Genomic DNA, 17,054 nt, shown 5'->3' with positions numbered 1-17,054 from the left:
TTACGGAACACAACCTGCGAAATTTCAGCCGAATTGGTCAAAAATTGCAGCATGTAAGTGCTCAAGAAGTCAAATCAGGTGATCGGGAGATCGGTTTATATGGGAGCTATATCAGGTTATAGATTGATTCGGACGGTGCTTGACACAGTTAGGAAATATAACGGAGCACCCCATTCAAAATTTCAGCCGAATCGGACAAACATTATGGTTAGCAAGGGCTCAAGAAACCAAATCGGGAGATCGGTTTATATGGGAGCTATATCAGGTTAAAGACCGATTTAGACCGTACTTGACACAGTTGTTGGAAACCACAACCACAACCACAAGTTGTTGGAAACCACAACCACCACAAATATTATGTATAAAATTTAACCGATATAGCCGATTTGCAATCCCCAACGACCTACATCAATATTTATCATATGTGCATGTATTCTTGTGATCAAGTTACAGGTAGCATTTACGTTCCGATTGTCATGAAATTTTGCATTTTTTGTCTCTTTTTTTGGCCCAAGGACGAACGCTATTTTCAACAAAATCGGTTTAGATTTAGATATAGCTCTCATATATATCTTTCATTCGATATGGCCTTTTGATGCCGAACCATTTCCACCAAATTGGACAAAATTGCGGCTTCCAGGAGCTCAAGAAGTCAAATCGGGAGATCGGTTTATATGGGAGCTATATCTAAATCTGAACCGGTATTAAGTATGTGTGCAAAATTTTAAGCGGCTAGCTTAGCGCGTTCGACCGCTATCGTAATTTTGACAGACGGACGGACGGACGGACATGGCTAAATCGACTCAGAATGTCGTGACGATCATTATGGGGTCAAAGACGAATATTTCGAGGTGTTACCAGCGGCATGAATATGTTAGTATACCCCCATCTTATGGTGGTGGATGTAAAAAGGACAGACGGACAAACGATACGAAGAGATGAACATAGCCAAGGATTCTTTAGCCATATCGTTATGGCGTGAAAGATAAATTAGTTGTCGGTAAAAACCGGAAGCTCGATTTTGATTTTAGGCCTTTGGTTTGTAGGACAAATTTTCTGAGTATTGATCGAAGATTTCGATTTTGATAACCGCTTGGTGGATGTTTCAATATTTCGGGAAGTTACCATATTATGGTGAACTACCCCATCCTTTGGTGGTGGTTATGAAATATGAAAGTGTATAATGCAAATCTAAATATTTCAAATGTGCTTAAAACTTTGAAAAAGGCCTTTAAGTGTCCTTTAACTCTTTGTTCCACAGATTCATAATGTACCTGCGAAATATCTTCAAAACTTTGATGCTGCTATGCTGCATGCGTGCTAGCAGCACAGAGGATACACCATTTTGTAATTTCGAGGACACAGTTGATTTGACCTACGCTCAACGTTTTGCCAATGGTTCCTATTTGTATGGCGAAGATGTCATAATACCCCCAGATCAAGTGGCCACCTATGACTATGAGATAATATATGATGGAGAACAAATACCGAGAGAATCTCATTTACGAGGATGTGTTTGCAAGCCCGGCGCAAGGAATTGTATGAAATTTTGTTGTCATCCTACCAAAGAAACCATTTGGAATAATACCCGAGAATGCACCGATTTGTATGAGGTGCCCAAGTTTAATCACATCATTAAGGTGATTTCAGCGAATGGAACACGACGACAGGTGGATATAACCAAATCGTTCACCATGGTTTTGGGCGTGCCCTGTGACAATGCCTATCCCTTGGATCCCAACATGAATCTCCATGAGCAATGGGATCTTTTGGAGAATGGCTCGCTGTTGATTTACTACAATTTGCGTTTGTTGAGTAAACGAGACTTTTGCATGATGCCCGAACCAACGGTGGAAGGTGGAGATGAGGGCGAATGGATTTTGAGCCCTATGGTTTGCCCGATTTCCAAACCGGTTTCGGTTTCAAGACTTTTTAATAATGTGGGTGAGTATCAGTAGCCATTTTTGGATGTGATAATAAAGTGATTTTGTATTCTCATTTTAGCTGATGTCATATCGATCACTTTCATCATTTTGACAATTCTTGTGATACTGGTGAAACCTGAGAAATGTAATCTGCAAGAGAACTGCCTGCTTAGCTTTTTAATATCATTGGCCATTGGCAATATTGTGTTGGCCTCAATGTACATTTCGGATGCCCAATTATCAGGATTTTGGTGCAGTTTTGTGGGTATGTCCATTAGGAGCTAGTAGACATCTTTAAGGCATTTGGTAACAATTTTTTTTTTTTTTTTCATTCTTTTTTTAGGTTTCTGCGGTTATTTCTTTTCGGTGGTCTCATATTTCTGGTTGAATGTCATCTACTTCGATTTGATGAAGAGCATTGTGAATCGAGAAAATCATTTTCTAACATATTTGGGTTATGGATGGGGAATTCCGGCAGCTCTTACCCTACTCTTAGTTTTGGTTCAGAATTCGAATTTGTTGGACTACTTGAAACCTGGAATTGGAGAAGATACCTGTTGGTTTGATGGTGAGTGCAAAAAATAGTTGTTTTACCTGAACAAAGGCACTCCTAGATACTGGTTCATTCAAATATAAGATACACTAAGGTTAGTTTGGGAGGCCACCGCAGCGCAGAGGTTAGCATGTCCGCCTATGACGCTGAACGCCTGGGTTCGAATCCTGGCGAGACCATCAGAAAAAATTTTCAACGGTGGTTTTCCCCTCCTAATGCTGGCAACATTTGTGAGGTACTATGCCATGTAAAACTTCTCTCGAAAGAGGTGTCGCACTGCGGCATGCCGCTCGGACGCGGCTATAAAAAGGAGGCCCCTTTTCATTGAGCTTAAAACTTGAATCGGACTGCACTCATTGATATGTGAAAAGTTTGCCCCTGTTCCTTAGTGGAATGTTCATGGCCAAAATTTGCAAGGTTAGTTTGCTCTTTAATCCAGCCAATGCCAATATGGGTATACACCTGAGTGGTAGTCTGTAAATCAGACTCACTTAGACATTTGCGGTCATTGTAATGCCACAGTAAAAGGAGAGGCAATATGCCTTTTAGTTCCTACCGTTGAATGATCTACATCGCATTAACATGTACGGGACACAAACACACTGCGTAGGGATCTAAAAATTAATTAAAAAGTGGATTTTTCGACTTTGTTCTGATAATTTAAAATTCGAGAGTCGACTTTTTTATACCCATCACCGAAGGATGGGGGTATATTCATTTTGTCATTCCGTTTGCAACACATCGAAATATCCATTTCCGACCCTGTAAAGAATATGTCTGTCTGTTTAAATCACGCTACAGTCTTTAAAAATAGAGATATTGAGCTGAAATTTTGCACAGATTCTTATTTTGTCCAGAAGCAGGTTAAGTCGAAGATGGGCTATATCGAACTATATCTTGATATAGCCCCCATATAGACCGATCGGCCGATTTAGGGTTTCTGGCCCATAAATGCCACATTTATTATCCGATTTTGCTGAAATTTAGGACAGTGAGTTGTGTTAGGCTCTGCGACATTCTTCGTCAATTTGGCCTAGATCGGATTTGGATATAGCTGTCATATAGACCAATCCTCAGATATAGGGTCTTAGGCCCATAAAAGCCACATTTTTTATCCGATTTTGCTGAAATTTGGGTCAGAGAGTTGTGTTAGGCCCTTCGACATTCTTCTATAGTGGCCACACAGACCGATCTCTCGATTTAAGGTTTTTGGCCCATAAAAGGGGCATTTATTTTCCTATGTCGCCGAAATTTGGGACAGTGAGTTAGGTTATGCCCCTTGACATACTTCTGCAATATGGCAGAGATCGGTCCAGATTTGGATATAGCTGCCATACAGACCGATCTCTTGTTTTTAGGTTTTGGGGCCATAAAAGGCGCATTTATTGTCCGATGTCGCTGAAATTTGGGACAGTGAGTTGTGTTAGGCTCTTCGACGTCCTCCTTCTTCATCGGTCCAGATTTGAATATAGCTGCCATATAGACCAATCTCGCATTTATTGTCCGATTTCAACGAAATTTGGGAGAGTGCGTTGTGTTAGGCTCTTCGGCATTTTTCTGCAACTTGGCCTAAATCGGTCCACATTTGGATATAACTGCCATGTAGACCGATATCTCTATTTAAAGTCTTGGCCCCATAAAAGGCGCATTTATAATCCGATGTCACTGAAATTTGACACAGTGACTTATGTTAGGCTTTCGACATCCGTCTCGTATATGGTTCAGATCGGTTTATTTTTGGATAGAGCTACTAAAAAGATCAATATTTTGTTATACACAATTGAACAATGACTTGTACTTATTAGTATTTCGACCAAATCGGAACATATTTCGATATAACTGATATGGGACATAAGGTTTGCGGATTTTGATGGAAGGTGGTTTACATATATACCCGAGGTGGTGGGTATCCAAAGTTCGGCTCGGCCGAACTTAACGCCTTTTAACTTTATCTCCTTATTACCAATAAATAGTTATTCAACTCATTATCAGGTATTCCTACAAACAATAGGGATTTGCTTATGGTATGCCAGTGTCTAATGACATGTGCTTATCTAGTTTTTGGACGGATTTTGTTGTCACAAGCAGATGCTCGACTTTAATATGAGGGCCATGTTTTTTCGGGAAAACTTTTGGTAGAATTGGTTGTAGAATGCGATTTTGCTTACCGCCTTGCGGATTAAAAAATTTTACCGATAAGTCTATCGATCTCCATTTCTGGCTTCTAAATCTGCTACAGTAACCATATTTAAACTAATTTGGCTAAAATTCGTTATAATCTGTCATCTTGTTCTCATTTTTGTTACTTTTTAGCTTACAACTGGTCGGCGCTCTTCTATTTCTATGCCATAAACATATGCCTGCTGTGTCTGAATGTTGTCTGCTATGTTATAACATTGCGTAAGATGAGGACAATACTTCAACATCAACCCACAAGGAAGGATGATTTGGAAAAAAGGTACGTATTTAACTAAAATAAGCAGAAATATAAAAAGACTGGTAAAACTCCTCATCCACCTATTCCCTCCTATAGTGCCGATCAGTATGGGCGTTTGCTTATTCTTATGGTCGTACTAAGCTGCTTCGAAACAATATCAAACATTGAAAGTGTTCTATATCCCAATAGGGAAAATGTTTGGTACTTTGTATCGGATATTGTGGATGCCATGGAGGGCCCCACGATCTTTTGGATATTTGCAGTAAAGCCAGTGATTGAAATAAGGTAAGAGAAAATAAATCCTTCCAACAAGAAATGTAATCAAATGGGAAACATTTTTAGAAGAACACGTTTTCAAGAGAACGGACCTTGCTATGATCCTCTGGATGAGGGGATTACTTTGGCAGATGCTCCTGGATTTAAAACAATTGAAGATAGCCCTCCCACCTATGATAGATTTTGAAGAGAGCCTAAGAATAAGCCCTTACCCTTGTGGTGGGAATAACATAACGCAGCAGTAACCAAATAAAACTTCGATTTGCTTGAAAAAATTTAATCAAATCTGAGGAGATCTAGTAAAATACTCGCATATAATTTCTTATATTGAAGCATTTATGACCATTGCCAATTGTTATGCAAATCTGCGAAAACGACTCCTTTAAAGATTTGCGGTGAAAACAAAACTTAAAAATAAAAAAGAGGGTTTGCATTAGATTATAAATGTTTGCAGACATTTGGTGAGTTTTGGGTTTTTATTCTATAGTATTAGAAAAAAGACTGCGTCAATGAGTAAAAGGAGTATAGTGAACAAATAATTTTAATATCCATTTTGTTGTAAATAGACTATCATACAGCTTTAAATATTTTTCAATACTACAAAAAATGTAAAATAAAAGTACAAAGATGAAAATTTATTGTTTTTGTTTGCATTTGTTTAAAGTTTTTTCCCGTGACCTGGATTACTGACAACTGGATCAAAAGCTAAGCTCAATGTACAACCTATTGAATTCCCTATACATTGTTTTGCAGCATTCCACATGCTTAATTTTGTACAGGTTTCAACACTACTATCATAATGGCGGCAGAAACTTGTCAGACCTCTTCCACTTAAGGTTGAACCAAATAATCTTACAACAAGCACAGCCCTTCTTTGGTGAACATCTCTGTCTTCTTTTGGCCTGAGAACATTGTCTTGAAACATTACCTTGCGACTGAATGCATGTCCCCTGGATTGTAAATGTTAGGCCATAATCTTGCATCTTAGTAGGCCGACAGTGAGAATGGGTGAACTTTTAGACGGTAGAGAAATCTGCGACAGACAAGGGTGATGTTGAAGTGACAAATCTTACTAAACAATGCCATCTGTAGGATGTGGTACGAACTACAGATCAACAGCTGTGAATCGCAACGACACGAGGATAAACTGTCATCTGATCCATCAATCATCTGCATTACGTCCGTCCATTTGCCTTAAAATGAATTAAGACAAATAGAAAGGCATTAAGTTCGGCCGGGCCGAACTTTGGATACCCACCACCTCGGGTATATATGTTAACCCCATTTCGTCACAATCCGGTGAAAATTGGATAACTTAAGCACTCAAATTCCACACGGACATTGAGTGGTCTAATATATATATCGCTATTAAATTTTGCAGAACAAAATATTGGTCTTTATGGCAGATATATCCAATTATAAACCGATCTGAACCACATTAAGGTCGGATATCGTGAGGTTCAGAAAAACTCGCTGTTTTAAATTTCAGCGAAATCTCATAACATATAAAGGTTTTATAGGCTTCAGTCCTCTTATCGGCAGATCGGTCTATATGACAGATATATCTAAATATAGTCCGATCTGGACCATATTTAGGACGGATGTTGGGAGGTCCTAACCTACTCACTGTTTCAAATTTCACGGAAATCAGGTAACAAATAAATCTTTTATTGGCTTCAGACCCTTTGTCGGGAGATCGCTTCATATGGCAGCTATATCTAAATATAGTCCGATCTGAACCATATTCAGGTCAGATGGCAGGAGGCTGAAAATAACCAACTGTTGCAAATTTCAACGAAATCGGGTCTATCCGATAGCTGTGTCTAAATATACTCCGATCTCTACCATTTTAGGGTCGAATGTTGGGAGGCTTAAAACTGCGCTCTGTTCCAAATTTCAGCGAAATCGGTTAAAAAATAAAGCTTTTATGGGCTTCAGACCTTGTATCAGAAGATCGGTCTATATGGCAGCTATATCTTAATATTGACCGATTTAATTCATATTTAGGTCAGATGGCGGGAGGCTTAAAATAACCCACTGTTTTAAATTCCAGCAAAATCGGTTAAAAAATAAAGCTTTTATGGGCTTCAGATCCTGTATCGGGAGATCGGTCTTTATGGCAGCTATATTCTAATATTGACCGATTTAATCCATATTTAGGTCAGATGTTGGAAGGCTTAAAATAACCCACTGTTTAAAATTTCCGCGAAATCGGTTAACAAATAAGGCTTTTATGGGCTTTAGACCCTCTATCGGCAGATCGGTCTATATGGCATCTATATCTAAATATAGATGCGATCTAAACCATATTTAGGTCAGATGGCGGGAGGCTTAAAAAACCCACTGTTGCAAATTTCAGAGAAATCTGGTAATAAATAAAGCTTTTATGATCGTCAGACCCAGTATCGGGAGATCGGTCTATATGGTATCTTTATCTAAATATAGTCCGATGTGAATCATGTTTGGGTCTGTAGCCTCAAACTATTCACTGTTTCAAATTTTAGCAAAATCGGATGAAAAATAAAGTTTTTATAGGCATTAGACCCCTTATCGGAAGATCGGTCTATATAGCAGCTATATCCAAATATGGTCCGGATTGGCCCGTTCAAGAACTTACATTAAAAAAACGTATCTGTGCCAAATTTCAGCTCAATATCTCAATTTTTGAAGGCTCTATAGGGATTACAACAGACGGACAGACACACGGACATCGTTAAATCGTCTTAGAATTTTACGACGATCCGAAATATATATACTTTGTAGGGTCGAAAATGTATATTTCGATGGTGGGTATAACTAATAAGAGCGTGCTAAGTTCGGCCTGGCAAAATCTTATATACCCAGCACCATAGATCGCATTTGTCGAGTTCTTTGCGCGGCATTTCATTTTAAGCAAACAAAGTATAATGGATAAGAATTGTTATGCTTACTGACTTCCTTCAACATGGACCTTTGTTCCACTAGCCGAACATACACAGAAAAAAATAACTCTTAGAAAAAACCAACTACCAAATTTGTATGTGAAACCTTAAATTCTCAACAAATTTTAGCATTGAATCGAAGACATTATTTATTGAAGTAAGAAAGTTAGTTCTACAAGAGACTTGACAGGAAAAATTATTAAAATTTTGTTGCCTTTTCACAAATTCTTTGATTGAGATAGTTGTTAAAATTTCGTATTCAGAAAAAAAATTTTAGAGTGGTTTTTATTTATTATACCCTCCACCATAGGATGAGGGTATATTAATTTCGTCAATCTGTTAGTTATACCTCGAAATATGCGTCTAAGACCCCATAAAGTATATATGTTCTTGATCGTCGTGACATTTTGAGTCGAACCAGTCATGTCTGTCCGTCCGTCTGTCAAAAGCCAAATCGGTCCATGTTTTGATATAGCTGCCATATAAACCGATCTTGGGCCTTGATTCCTTGAGCCTCTAGAGGGCGCAATTCTCGTCCAATTTGACTGAAATTTTGCACGTAGCTTTTTGATATCACTTCCAAAGACTCTGCTAAGTATGGTTAAAATCGGTTCATAGCCTGATATAGCTGCTATATAAACCGATTTTGGATCTTGACCATATAATTTAATGTTTGAAGATTATTTCATGCAAATGTTGACCGTGACTGCGCCTCAAATGGTCCATCCTCTTAGTGCAATTTTGGCGTACTCTTTCCAACATTACGGCTGGTATCTCACGAACAAATGCTTCAATGTTGTCTTCCAATGCGTCGATTGAAGCGGGCTTGTCTGTATAGACATGAGCTTTAACATAGCCCCACAAAAAATAGTCCAAAGGTGTTAGGCGGCCAATTGACCGGTCCCGAACGTGAAATAAAATTTTAACCGATGTTCAATGTTCAAAAAGTTCGGCCAACTTTCCAAGACTCCATTCATCAAAAAGTCTGCGTTGCGGTAGGTCGTTCGGCTTCAAATCTTGCAACGACTGTATTTTGAAAGGCTTCACACCCAAATCCGCAAACTTTTCCATGCCCAATAGCTGCGAACCGCGACGAATCGATAATTGATGGTAATCATAAACACTGGCCGATACAGCTGCGAAATTTTCTTCAATTCGCACTCTGCGTAAGAATAATGTCCAACAATGTTGCGAAATTAAGTCACAACATCCCGAATAGCCACTTTAAAGGGTCGATTAAACGCGCGGGATGTACTTTCTTAACAGAGCAAGCATTTTGATAATAATAGTCAATACTTTGCAAGCGTTGTTCTTTTGTAAGACCACTCATGGTTAAATTATAGACCAAACTGAAGATGTGTGACCGAGAAATATAATACGAAACGTGCGTGAGCTGTTTAAATCAGTGTTGCCAAAAAGATTATAGCTAAGAAATCACCCTTTTACTAACACACATGAAAAATATCAAACATTTTATTCGATCAATTATTGTGAGTTCAGTTAACAATGTATTACACAATTCTTCATCATATGCACCGAATGAAGAATAGTTAAGTTCCATTAGTTAACGTGGCACCATCACGAAGTTCCTATGAATTAATTATTTTTACACCCAACACCATAGGATGGGGGTATACTGATCTAGTCATTTTCCGTTTGTAACACCTCGAAATATTTGTGTAAGCCCCCATAAGGTATATATATATTCTTGATCGGCGATCTAGCCATGTCCGTCCGTCCGTTTGTTGAAATCATGGAAGCGGTCGAACGCGTGAAGCTAGCCGCATGAAATTTTGCACAGATACTTAATGGGCTCTATCGGTTAAGATTTAGACATAGCTGCCATATAAACCGATCTCCCGATTTGACTTCTTGAGCCCTTACAAGCTGTAATTTTTGTTCGATTTTGCTAAAATTTGCAATTGTGCTTAAAACGGTCCAAATCGGTCTGTAACCTGATATAGCTCCCATATGAACCGATCTCCCGTTTTGACTTGTTGAGCCCTTCCTTCCAACAACTGTGCCAAGTACGGTGCAATTTGTTCTATAACCTGATATAGCTCCCATATAAACCGATCTCCCGATTTGACTTCTTGAGCCATTGGCCGTCACAATTTTTGTCCGATCTGGCTGAAATTTTGCAGGGGGTGTTCTGTAACGACTTCTAACAACTTTGACAAATAAAGTCTAAATCAGTCAATAACCTGATATAGCTCCTATGTTAACCGCTCTTTCGATCATCCTTGTTCGATTCCTAGAAGCTTTAATTTTTTCTGGTTTGACAGAAGTTTTGTTTGTAGAATAAAATTATGCCTTTCAACTAAATTTATTTTGTATACATTATTAGCAGAATCCATGGTGGTAGGTTCCCAAGATTCGGTCCGGCCGAACTTAGCACGTTTTTACCTGTTAATATATCCCCCATGCTGTGTGGGTGGTTATCATAAATCTGGGATATTCTGTGACCATTTTTATACCCTCCACCATAGGATGGGGGTATACTAATTTCGTCATTCTGTTTGTAACGCCTCGAAATATTCGTCTAAGACCCCATAAAGTATATATGTTCTTGATCGTCATGACATTTTGAGTCGAACCAGCCATGTCCGTCCGTCTGTCCGTCCGCCCGTCTGTCTGTCCAAAGCACGCTAACTTTCGATGGAGTTAACCTAGCCGCTTTAAATTTTGCACAAATACTTTTTATAAGTGTAGATCGGTTGGTATTGTAAATGGGCCAAATCGGTCCATGTTTTGATATAGCTGCCATATAAACCGATCTTGGGTCTTGACTTCTTGAGCCTCTAGAAGGCGCAATTCTTATCCGATTTTATTGAAATTTTGCACGAAGTGTATCACTTTCAACAAATGTGCTAAGTATGATTCAAATCGGTTCATAATATGCGCTCTAATCTTGAGCCAATAGAGCGCGAAATTCTCATCCGATTTGGCTGAAATTCTGCATGAGGTGTTTTGTAATAACTTTCAATAACTGTGCTAAATATGGCATAAATCGGTATACAACCTGATATAGCTGCCATATAAACCGATCTGGGATCTTGACTTCTTGAACCTCTAGAGGGCGCAATTCTCATCCGATTTGGAGGAAATTTTGTACAACGGCTTCTCTCATGACCTTCAACATACATGTCTTATGTGGTCTGAATCGATCAATAGCTTGATACAGCTCCCATATAAACCTATCTCCCGATTTTGCTTCTTGAGCCCCTGCAAGGCGCAATTATTGTCCGAATGAACTGAAATATTACACAATGACTTCTACAATGTTCAGCATTCATTTATGGTCCGAATCGGACTATAACTTGATACAGCTCCAATAGCATAACAGTTCTTATTCATTATTCTACATTTGCCTAAAAAGAGATACCGCGCATAGAACTCGACAAATGCGATCAATGGTGGAGGGTATATAAGATTCGGCCCGGCCGAACTTAGCACGCTCTTACTTGTTAATATTCTCTGAAATTCCCAATGAAAAACATTTTTTGTGGGGAATAACCGGTATAATGTTAATATGTTTTTTTTTGCTTTAGCAAAAAACAAATACAGAGAACAAGTAAGAGCGTACTAAGTTCGGTCGGGCCGAATCTTATACACCCTCCACCATAGATAGCATTTGTCGGGCTCTTAGTGGTTTAAGAAGTCAAGATCTAAGATCGGTATATATGACAGCTATGTCGGGTATTAGACCGATTTGAATCATACGTAGCACAGTTATTGAAAGTCATAATAAAACATTTCATGCAAAATATCAAGCAAATCGGTTGAGAATTGCGACCTATAGTTTCCCAAGAAGTCAAGATCCAACATCGGTATATATGACAGCTATATCAGGTTCATACTTAGCACATCTGTTGAAATAATTTACCAAACACTTTATGCAAAGTTTCGCATGAATCGGATTATAATTGCGCCCTCTAGCGGTTTAAGAAATCAACATCCAAGATCGGATTATATGGGAGCTATGTGAGGTTATGTTTCGATTTAAACTATACTTAGCGCAATTGTTGGAGGTCATACCAAAACACTTCATGTTCAATTTCAGTCAAATCTGTTGAGAATGGCGCCCTCTAGTGGCTCAAAAAATCAATATCCAAGGTCGGTTTATATGGCAGCTATCTCAAGTTATAGACCGATTTAAACCATACTTAGCACAGTTGTTGGAAGTGTAAAGAAAACACTTCATGCTAAATTTCAGCCAAATTGAATAATAATTGCGCCCTCTAGAGGCTCAAAATCCAAGATCGATTTACATGGCAGCTATATCAAAACACAGAACGATATGGCCCTAATGCAATCCCAACTGACCTACACTAATAAAAAGTATATGTGCAAAATTCTAAGCACCTAGCGTTACGTCTTCGAAAGTTGACTTGCTTTCGACAGACAGGCGGACGGACACGGCCAGAGCGACTTAATATATCTTGACGATCAAGAATATATATATATTTAATGGAGTCTTAGACGAATATTTCGAGGTGTTACAAGCGGGATGACGAAATTAGTATACCCCCACCCCACGATGGGGGGAATAATAAAAGATTGATAATAGCATGTGAGCAAATCGTGATATTTTCAATTTTCGCAGAATATACCTAACATCTTGGAGACTCAGAGAGAGAGAGAGAGAGAGAGAGAGCAAGCGACTAATGTAATACTAATTATAAGTTTAGAATTAATTTTTTGTTTAGCACACTGTTTTCATAGGAACAAATCTTTCGTACATTTTAATTCATTCATATTTTTATACTCACCACCTAAGGCTGGGGGTATATTCTTTTTTGTCCATAAACAGGTTAAGTTCGAAGATGGGCTATATCGGACTATATCAAGATATAGTCCCCATATAGACCGATCGGCCGATTTGTGGTCTTAGGCCCATAAAAGCCACATTTATTATCCGATTTTGCTGAAATTTAAGACAATGAGTTGTGTTAGGCCCTTCGACATCCTTCGTCAATTTGGCCCAGATCGGTCCAGATTTGGATATAGCTGCCAAAGAGACCGATCCTCCGATATAGGGTCTTAGGCCCATAAAACCCACATTTATTATACGATTTTCCTGAAATTTGGGATAGTTAGTTATGTTGGGCTCTTCGACATTCTTCGTCAATGTGGCCCAGATCGGTCCGGATTTGGATATAGCTGCCATATATACCGATCCTCCGATTTAGGGTCTTAGGCCCATAAAAGCCACATTTGTTATCCGATTTTGCTAAAATTTGGGACAGTGAGTTGCGTTAGGCCCTTCGACATCCTTCATCAATGTGGCCCAGATCGGTCCAGATTTAAATATAGCTGCCATATAGATCAATCTCTCAGTTATAGGTTTTGGGGCCATAAAAGGCGCATTTATTACCCGATGTCGCTGAAATTTGGGACAGTAAGTTGTGTTCGGCTCTTCGACATCCTACGTCAATTTGGCCCAGATCGGTCCATAATTGGATATAGCTGCCATATAGACCGATCCTCTGATTTAGGGTCTTAGGCCCATAATTATTATTATCCGATGTCGCTGAAATTTGAGACAGTGGGTTGTGTTAGGCCCTTCGACGTCCTTCTTCAATTTGGCTTAGATCGGTCCAGATTTGAACATAGACCGATCTCTCGATTTACAGTTTTGGGCCCATAAAAGGCGCATTTATTATCCGATTTCGCCGAAATTTGGGACAGTGATTTTTGTTAAGCTGGTCGACATTTTTCTCGTTTAAAGTCTTGGCCCCATAAAATGCGCATTTATAATCCGATGTCACTGACATTTGTCACAGTGCCTTATGTTAGGCTTTTCGACATCCGTGTAGCATATGGTTCAGATCGGTTTATTTGTATACTCTCCACCATAAGATGGGGAGTATACTAATTTCGTCATTCTGTTTGTAACTACTCGAAATATTCGTCTGAGACCCCATAAAGTATATATATTCTTGATCGTCGCGACATTTTATGTCGATCTAGCCATGTCCGTCGTCTGTCCGTCCGTCTGTCTGTAGAAAGCACGCTAACTTCCGAAGGAGTGAAGCTAGCCGCTTGAAATTTTGCACAATTACTTCTTATTACTGCAGGTCGGTTAGTATTGTAAATGGGCCATATCGGTCCATGTTTTGATATAGCTGCCATATAAACCGATCTTGGGTCTTGATTTCTTGAGCCTCTAGAGTGCGCAATTCTTACTCGATTTGACTGAAATTTTGCACGACGTGTTTTGTTTTGATATCCAACAACCGTGCAAAGTATGGTTCAAATCGGTTCATAACCTGATATAGCTGTCATATAAACAGATCTGGGGACTTGACTTCTTGAGCTACTAGAGGGCGCAAATCCTATCCGATTTGGCTGAAATTTTGCATGACGTATTTTAATCTTACTTTCAACAACTGTGTCAAATAAGGTTCAAATCGGTTCATAACCTGCTATAGCTGCCATATAAACCGATCTGGGATTTTGACTTCTTGAGACTTTAGAGGTCGCAATTATTATCCGATTTGCCTGAAGTTTTGTACGACGGATTTTCTCATGACCATCAACATACGTGTTTATTATGGTCTGAATCGGTCTATAGCCCGATACAGCTCCCATATAAATCGATCTCTCTATTTTACTTCTTGAGCCCCAAAGGGCGCAATTCTTATTCGAATTGGCTGACATTTTGCACAGGTCTTCAACATATAATTTATTTGTGGTCCAAACCGGACCATATCTTGATATCGCTCTAATATCAGAGCAAATCTTTTCTAATATCCTTTTTTGCCAAAGAAGATATGCCGGGAAAAAGAACTCGAAAAATGCGATCCATGGTGGAGGGTACATATAAGATTCGGCCCGGCCGAACTTAGCACGCTTCTACTTGTTGACTGTCATTTGTTTACCTGGAATTGTCTTTTGTAGCTTGGAAAATTCAGTTTCGTGCAATCTACCTCTTAAACAGTTTCGTTTCTGCTCCCCCAAGTGCCCGAGTGAAAAGTGTTAGTAACAAGTGGAAAAACATACAAACAGTCAATTACCATTAATTACAAAAGGGAACATTAAGATTAACATAAACATGAAAAATATTGAAAACAGATTGTTTTTTAGATAAACAAATACGACCCACGGCTAGACACATAATCAAACAACAGTGAACTAACAAACCAACATTAAGCGCTGGCCACAACAGCAAAGACATTTCTATACAAATGAACGAAAATCAAAGAAGACCCATCAACATATAACATTCAAATTTATCTCCCTTTTGTATTATTTATAATTGCCCATTGCCCACAGTGAAATTTGTTTAATTGAATATGCCTAAACCTAAAATAATTTTATTCTACGAATAAATATTGCAAACCCCCTGAATTATTTTCTAACTTAAAGCTAATATTGCTTTTTCTCGCTTATTCCTAAAATTGCACAAGCCCAAGAGTAAAATAAATTAAAACACTGAATTTACAAATCGAAGTACAGACATAAATATATATATTTTCTTTACATTTCCTAAAAGGCAGCAACAACTAAGATAAAACAAAACAAGTAAAAGGCGTTAAGCGCGGCCTGGCCGAACTTTGGATACCCACCACCTCGGGTATATATGTAAACCACCTTTCATCAAAATCTGGTGAAAATTGCATACCTTATGTCCCATAGCAGTTATATCAAAATATGTTCCGATTTGGACCAAATACTAATAATTACAAGTTATTGTTCAATTGATCTTTTTAGTAGCTATACCTAAAAAAACCGATCTGAACCATATACGACACGGGTGTCGAAAAGCCCAACAAAAGTCACTGGGTCAAATTTCAGTGACATCGGATTATAGATGCGCATTTATGGACCCAAAACCTAAAACCGATAGATCGGTCTATATGGCAGCTATATCCAAATCTGGACCGATCTGGGCCAAATTGACGAAGAATGTCGAAGGGCCTAACACAACTAACTGCCCCAAATTTCAGCAAAATTGGATAAGAAATGTGGCTTTTATGGGCCTAAGACCCTAAATCGGAAGATCAGTATATATGACAGCTTTATCCAAATCTGGACCGATTTGTGCCATATTGCAGAAGAATCTGAAGGTCCTTAACTTAACTCGCCGTCCCAAATTTCGGCGACATCGGACAACAAATGAGCCTTTTATGGGCCTAAAACCTTAATCGAGAGATCGGTATATATGACAGCTATATCGAAATCTGGACCGATCTGGACCAAATTGACGAAGGATGTCGAAGGGTCCGACACAACTCACTGTCCCAAATTTCAGAAAAATCGGATAATAAATGTGGCATATATGGGCCTAAGTCCCTAAATCGGAGGATCGGTCTATATGGCAGCTATATCCAAATCTGGACCAATCTGAGCCAAATTGACGAAGGATGTCGAAGGGCTTAACACTACTCACTGTCTTAAATTTCTGCAAAATCGGATAATAAATGTGGCTTTTATGGGCCTGGGACCCTAAATCGGCCGATCGGTCTATATGGGAGCTATATCAAGATCTTCGTACTTGACCTGCTAATGGGCAAGAAAAGAATGACAAAATAAATATACCCTCTTGCTCCGGTTGTGGTATAAAAATGCACTTGGTTTTAATATCCCGTACCAATGTGCTGTGGTTAGCTGATATAGAAAAGTAATTTCAAACAAGTCTTGCTAATGCTTAGTTCAGTGACTGGGTTCATTGAAATCGGCCACATACCCAGCTCTTCGAAAACTTTTTTTTTTTAATTATTAATAATAAAATATATTTTTAATTGCGTGACATGCACACAAACGTACATTATTTGGTGTTGCTGTTATTGACAATGGGAGGAGCATCGTTTTCAAAGGGCGAAAAGTGCACTTTCAACAGCACCGTGGATCTGAGCGGTTACACTTCGTTTGAAAATGGATCGTACCTATATCACGATATTCTCATACCCAAGGAACAAGTGGCCATTTATCAGTAT

The 17,054-nt window shown here is 38.8% G+C and overlaps 2 protein-coding genes across 2 annotated transcripts in view; both read left to right on the top strand.

Moving 5' to 3' along the window:
• The first annotated feature begins 1,261 nt into the window (after window positions 1-1,261).
• The window catches only part of LOC106094293 (uncharacterized), an 88,054-nt gene continuing 72,261 nt past the window's right edge, over window positions 1,262-17,054 (top strand). Inside the window, exons 1-6 of the mRNA XM_059369036.1 lie at window positions 1,262-1,944; window positions 2,005-2,190; window positions 2,269-2,493; window positions 4,792-4,936; window positions 5,012-5,200; window positions 5,258-5,373. Coding sequence (XP_059225019.1) covers window positions 1,269-1,944; window positions 2,005-2,190; window positions 2,269-2,493; window positions 4,792-4,936; window positions 5,012-5,200; window positions 5,258-5,373 — 1,537 coding nt within the window. The 5' untranslated portion in view covers window positions 1,262-1,268. The remainder of the gene's footprint in view (window positions 1,945-2,004; window positions 2,191-2,268; window positions 2,494-4,791; window positions 4,937-5,011; window positions 5,201-5,257; window positions 5,374-17,054) is intronic.
• The window catches only part of LOC106095008 (G-protein coupled receptor Mth2-like), a gene marked incomplete in the record, with an annotated part of 19,094 nt that continues 18,794 nt past the window's right edge, over window positions 16,755-17,054 (top strand). Inside the window, 1 exon segment of the mRNA XM_059369671.1 lies at window positions 16,755-17,054. Within this exon segment, the coding sequence (XP_059225654.1) occupies window positions 16,869-17,054 (186 nt within the window).

This window comes from Stomoxys calcitrans, chromosome 1 (genome assembly GCF_963082655.1).
Source record: "Stomoxys calcitrans chromosome 1, idStoCalc2.1, whole genome shotgun sequence".
Lineage (NCBI taxonomy): Eukaryota > Metazoa > Arthropoda > Insecta > Diptera > Muscidae > Stomoxys > Stomoxys calcitrans.
Note: the sequence above shows the minus strand (reverse complement) of the source record. Positions and strands in the feature narration are given on the sequence as shown.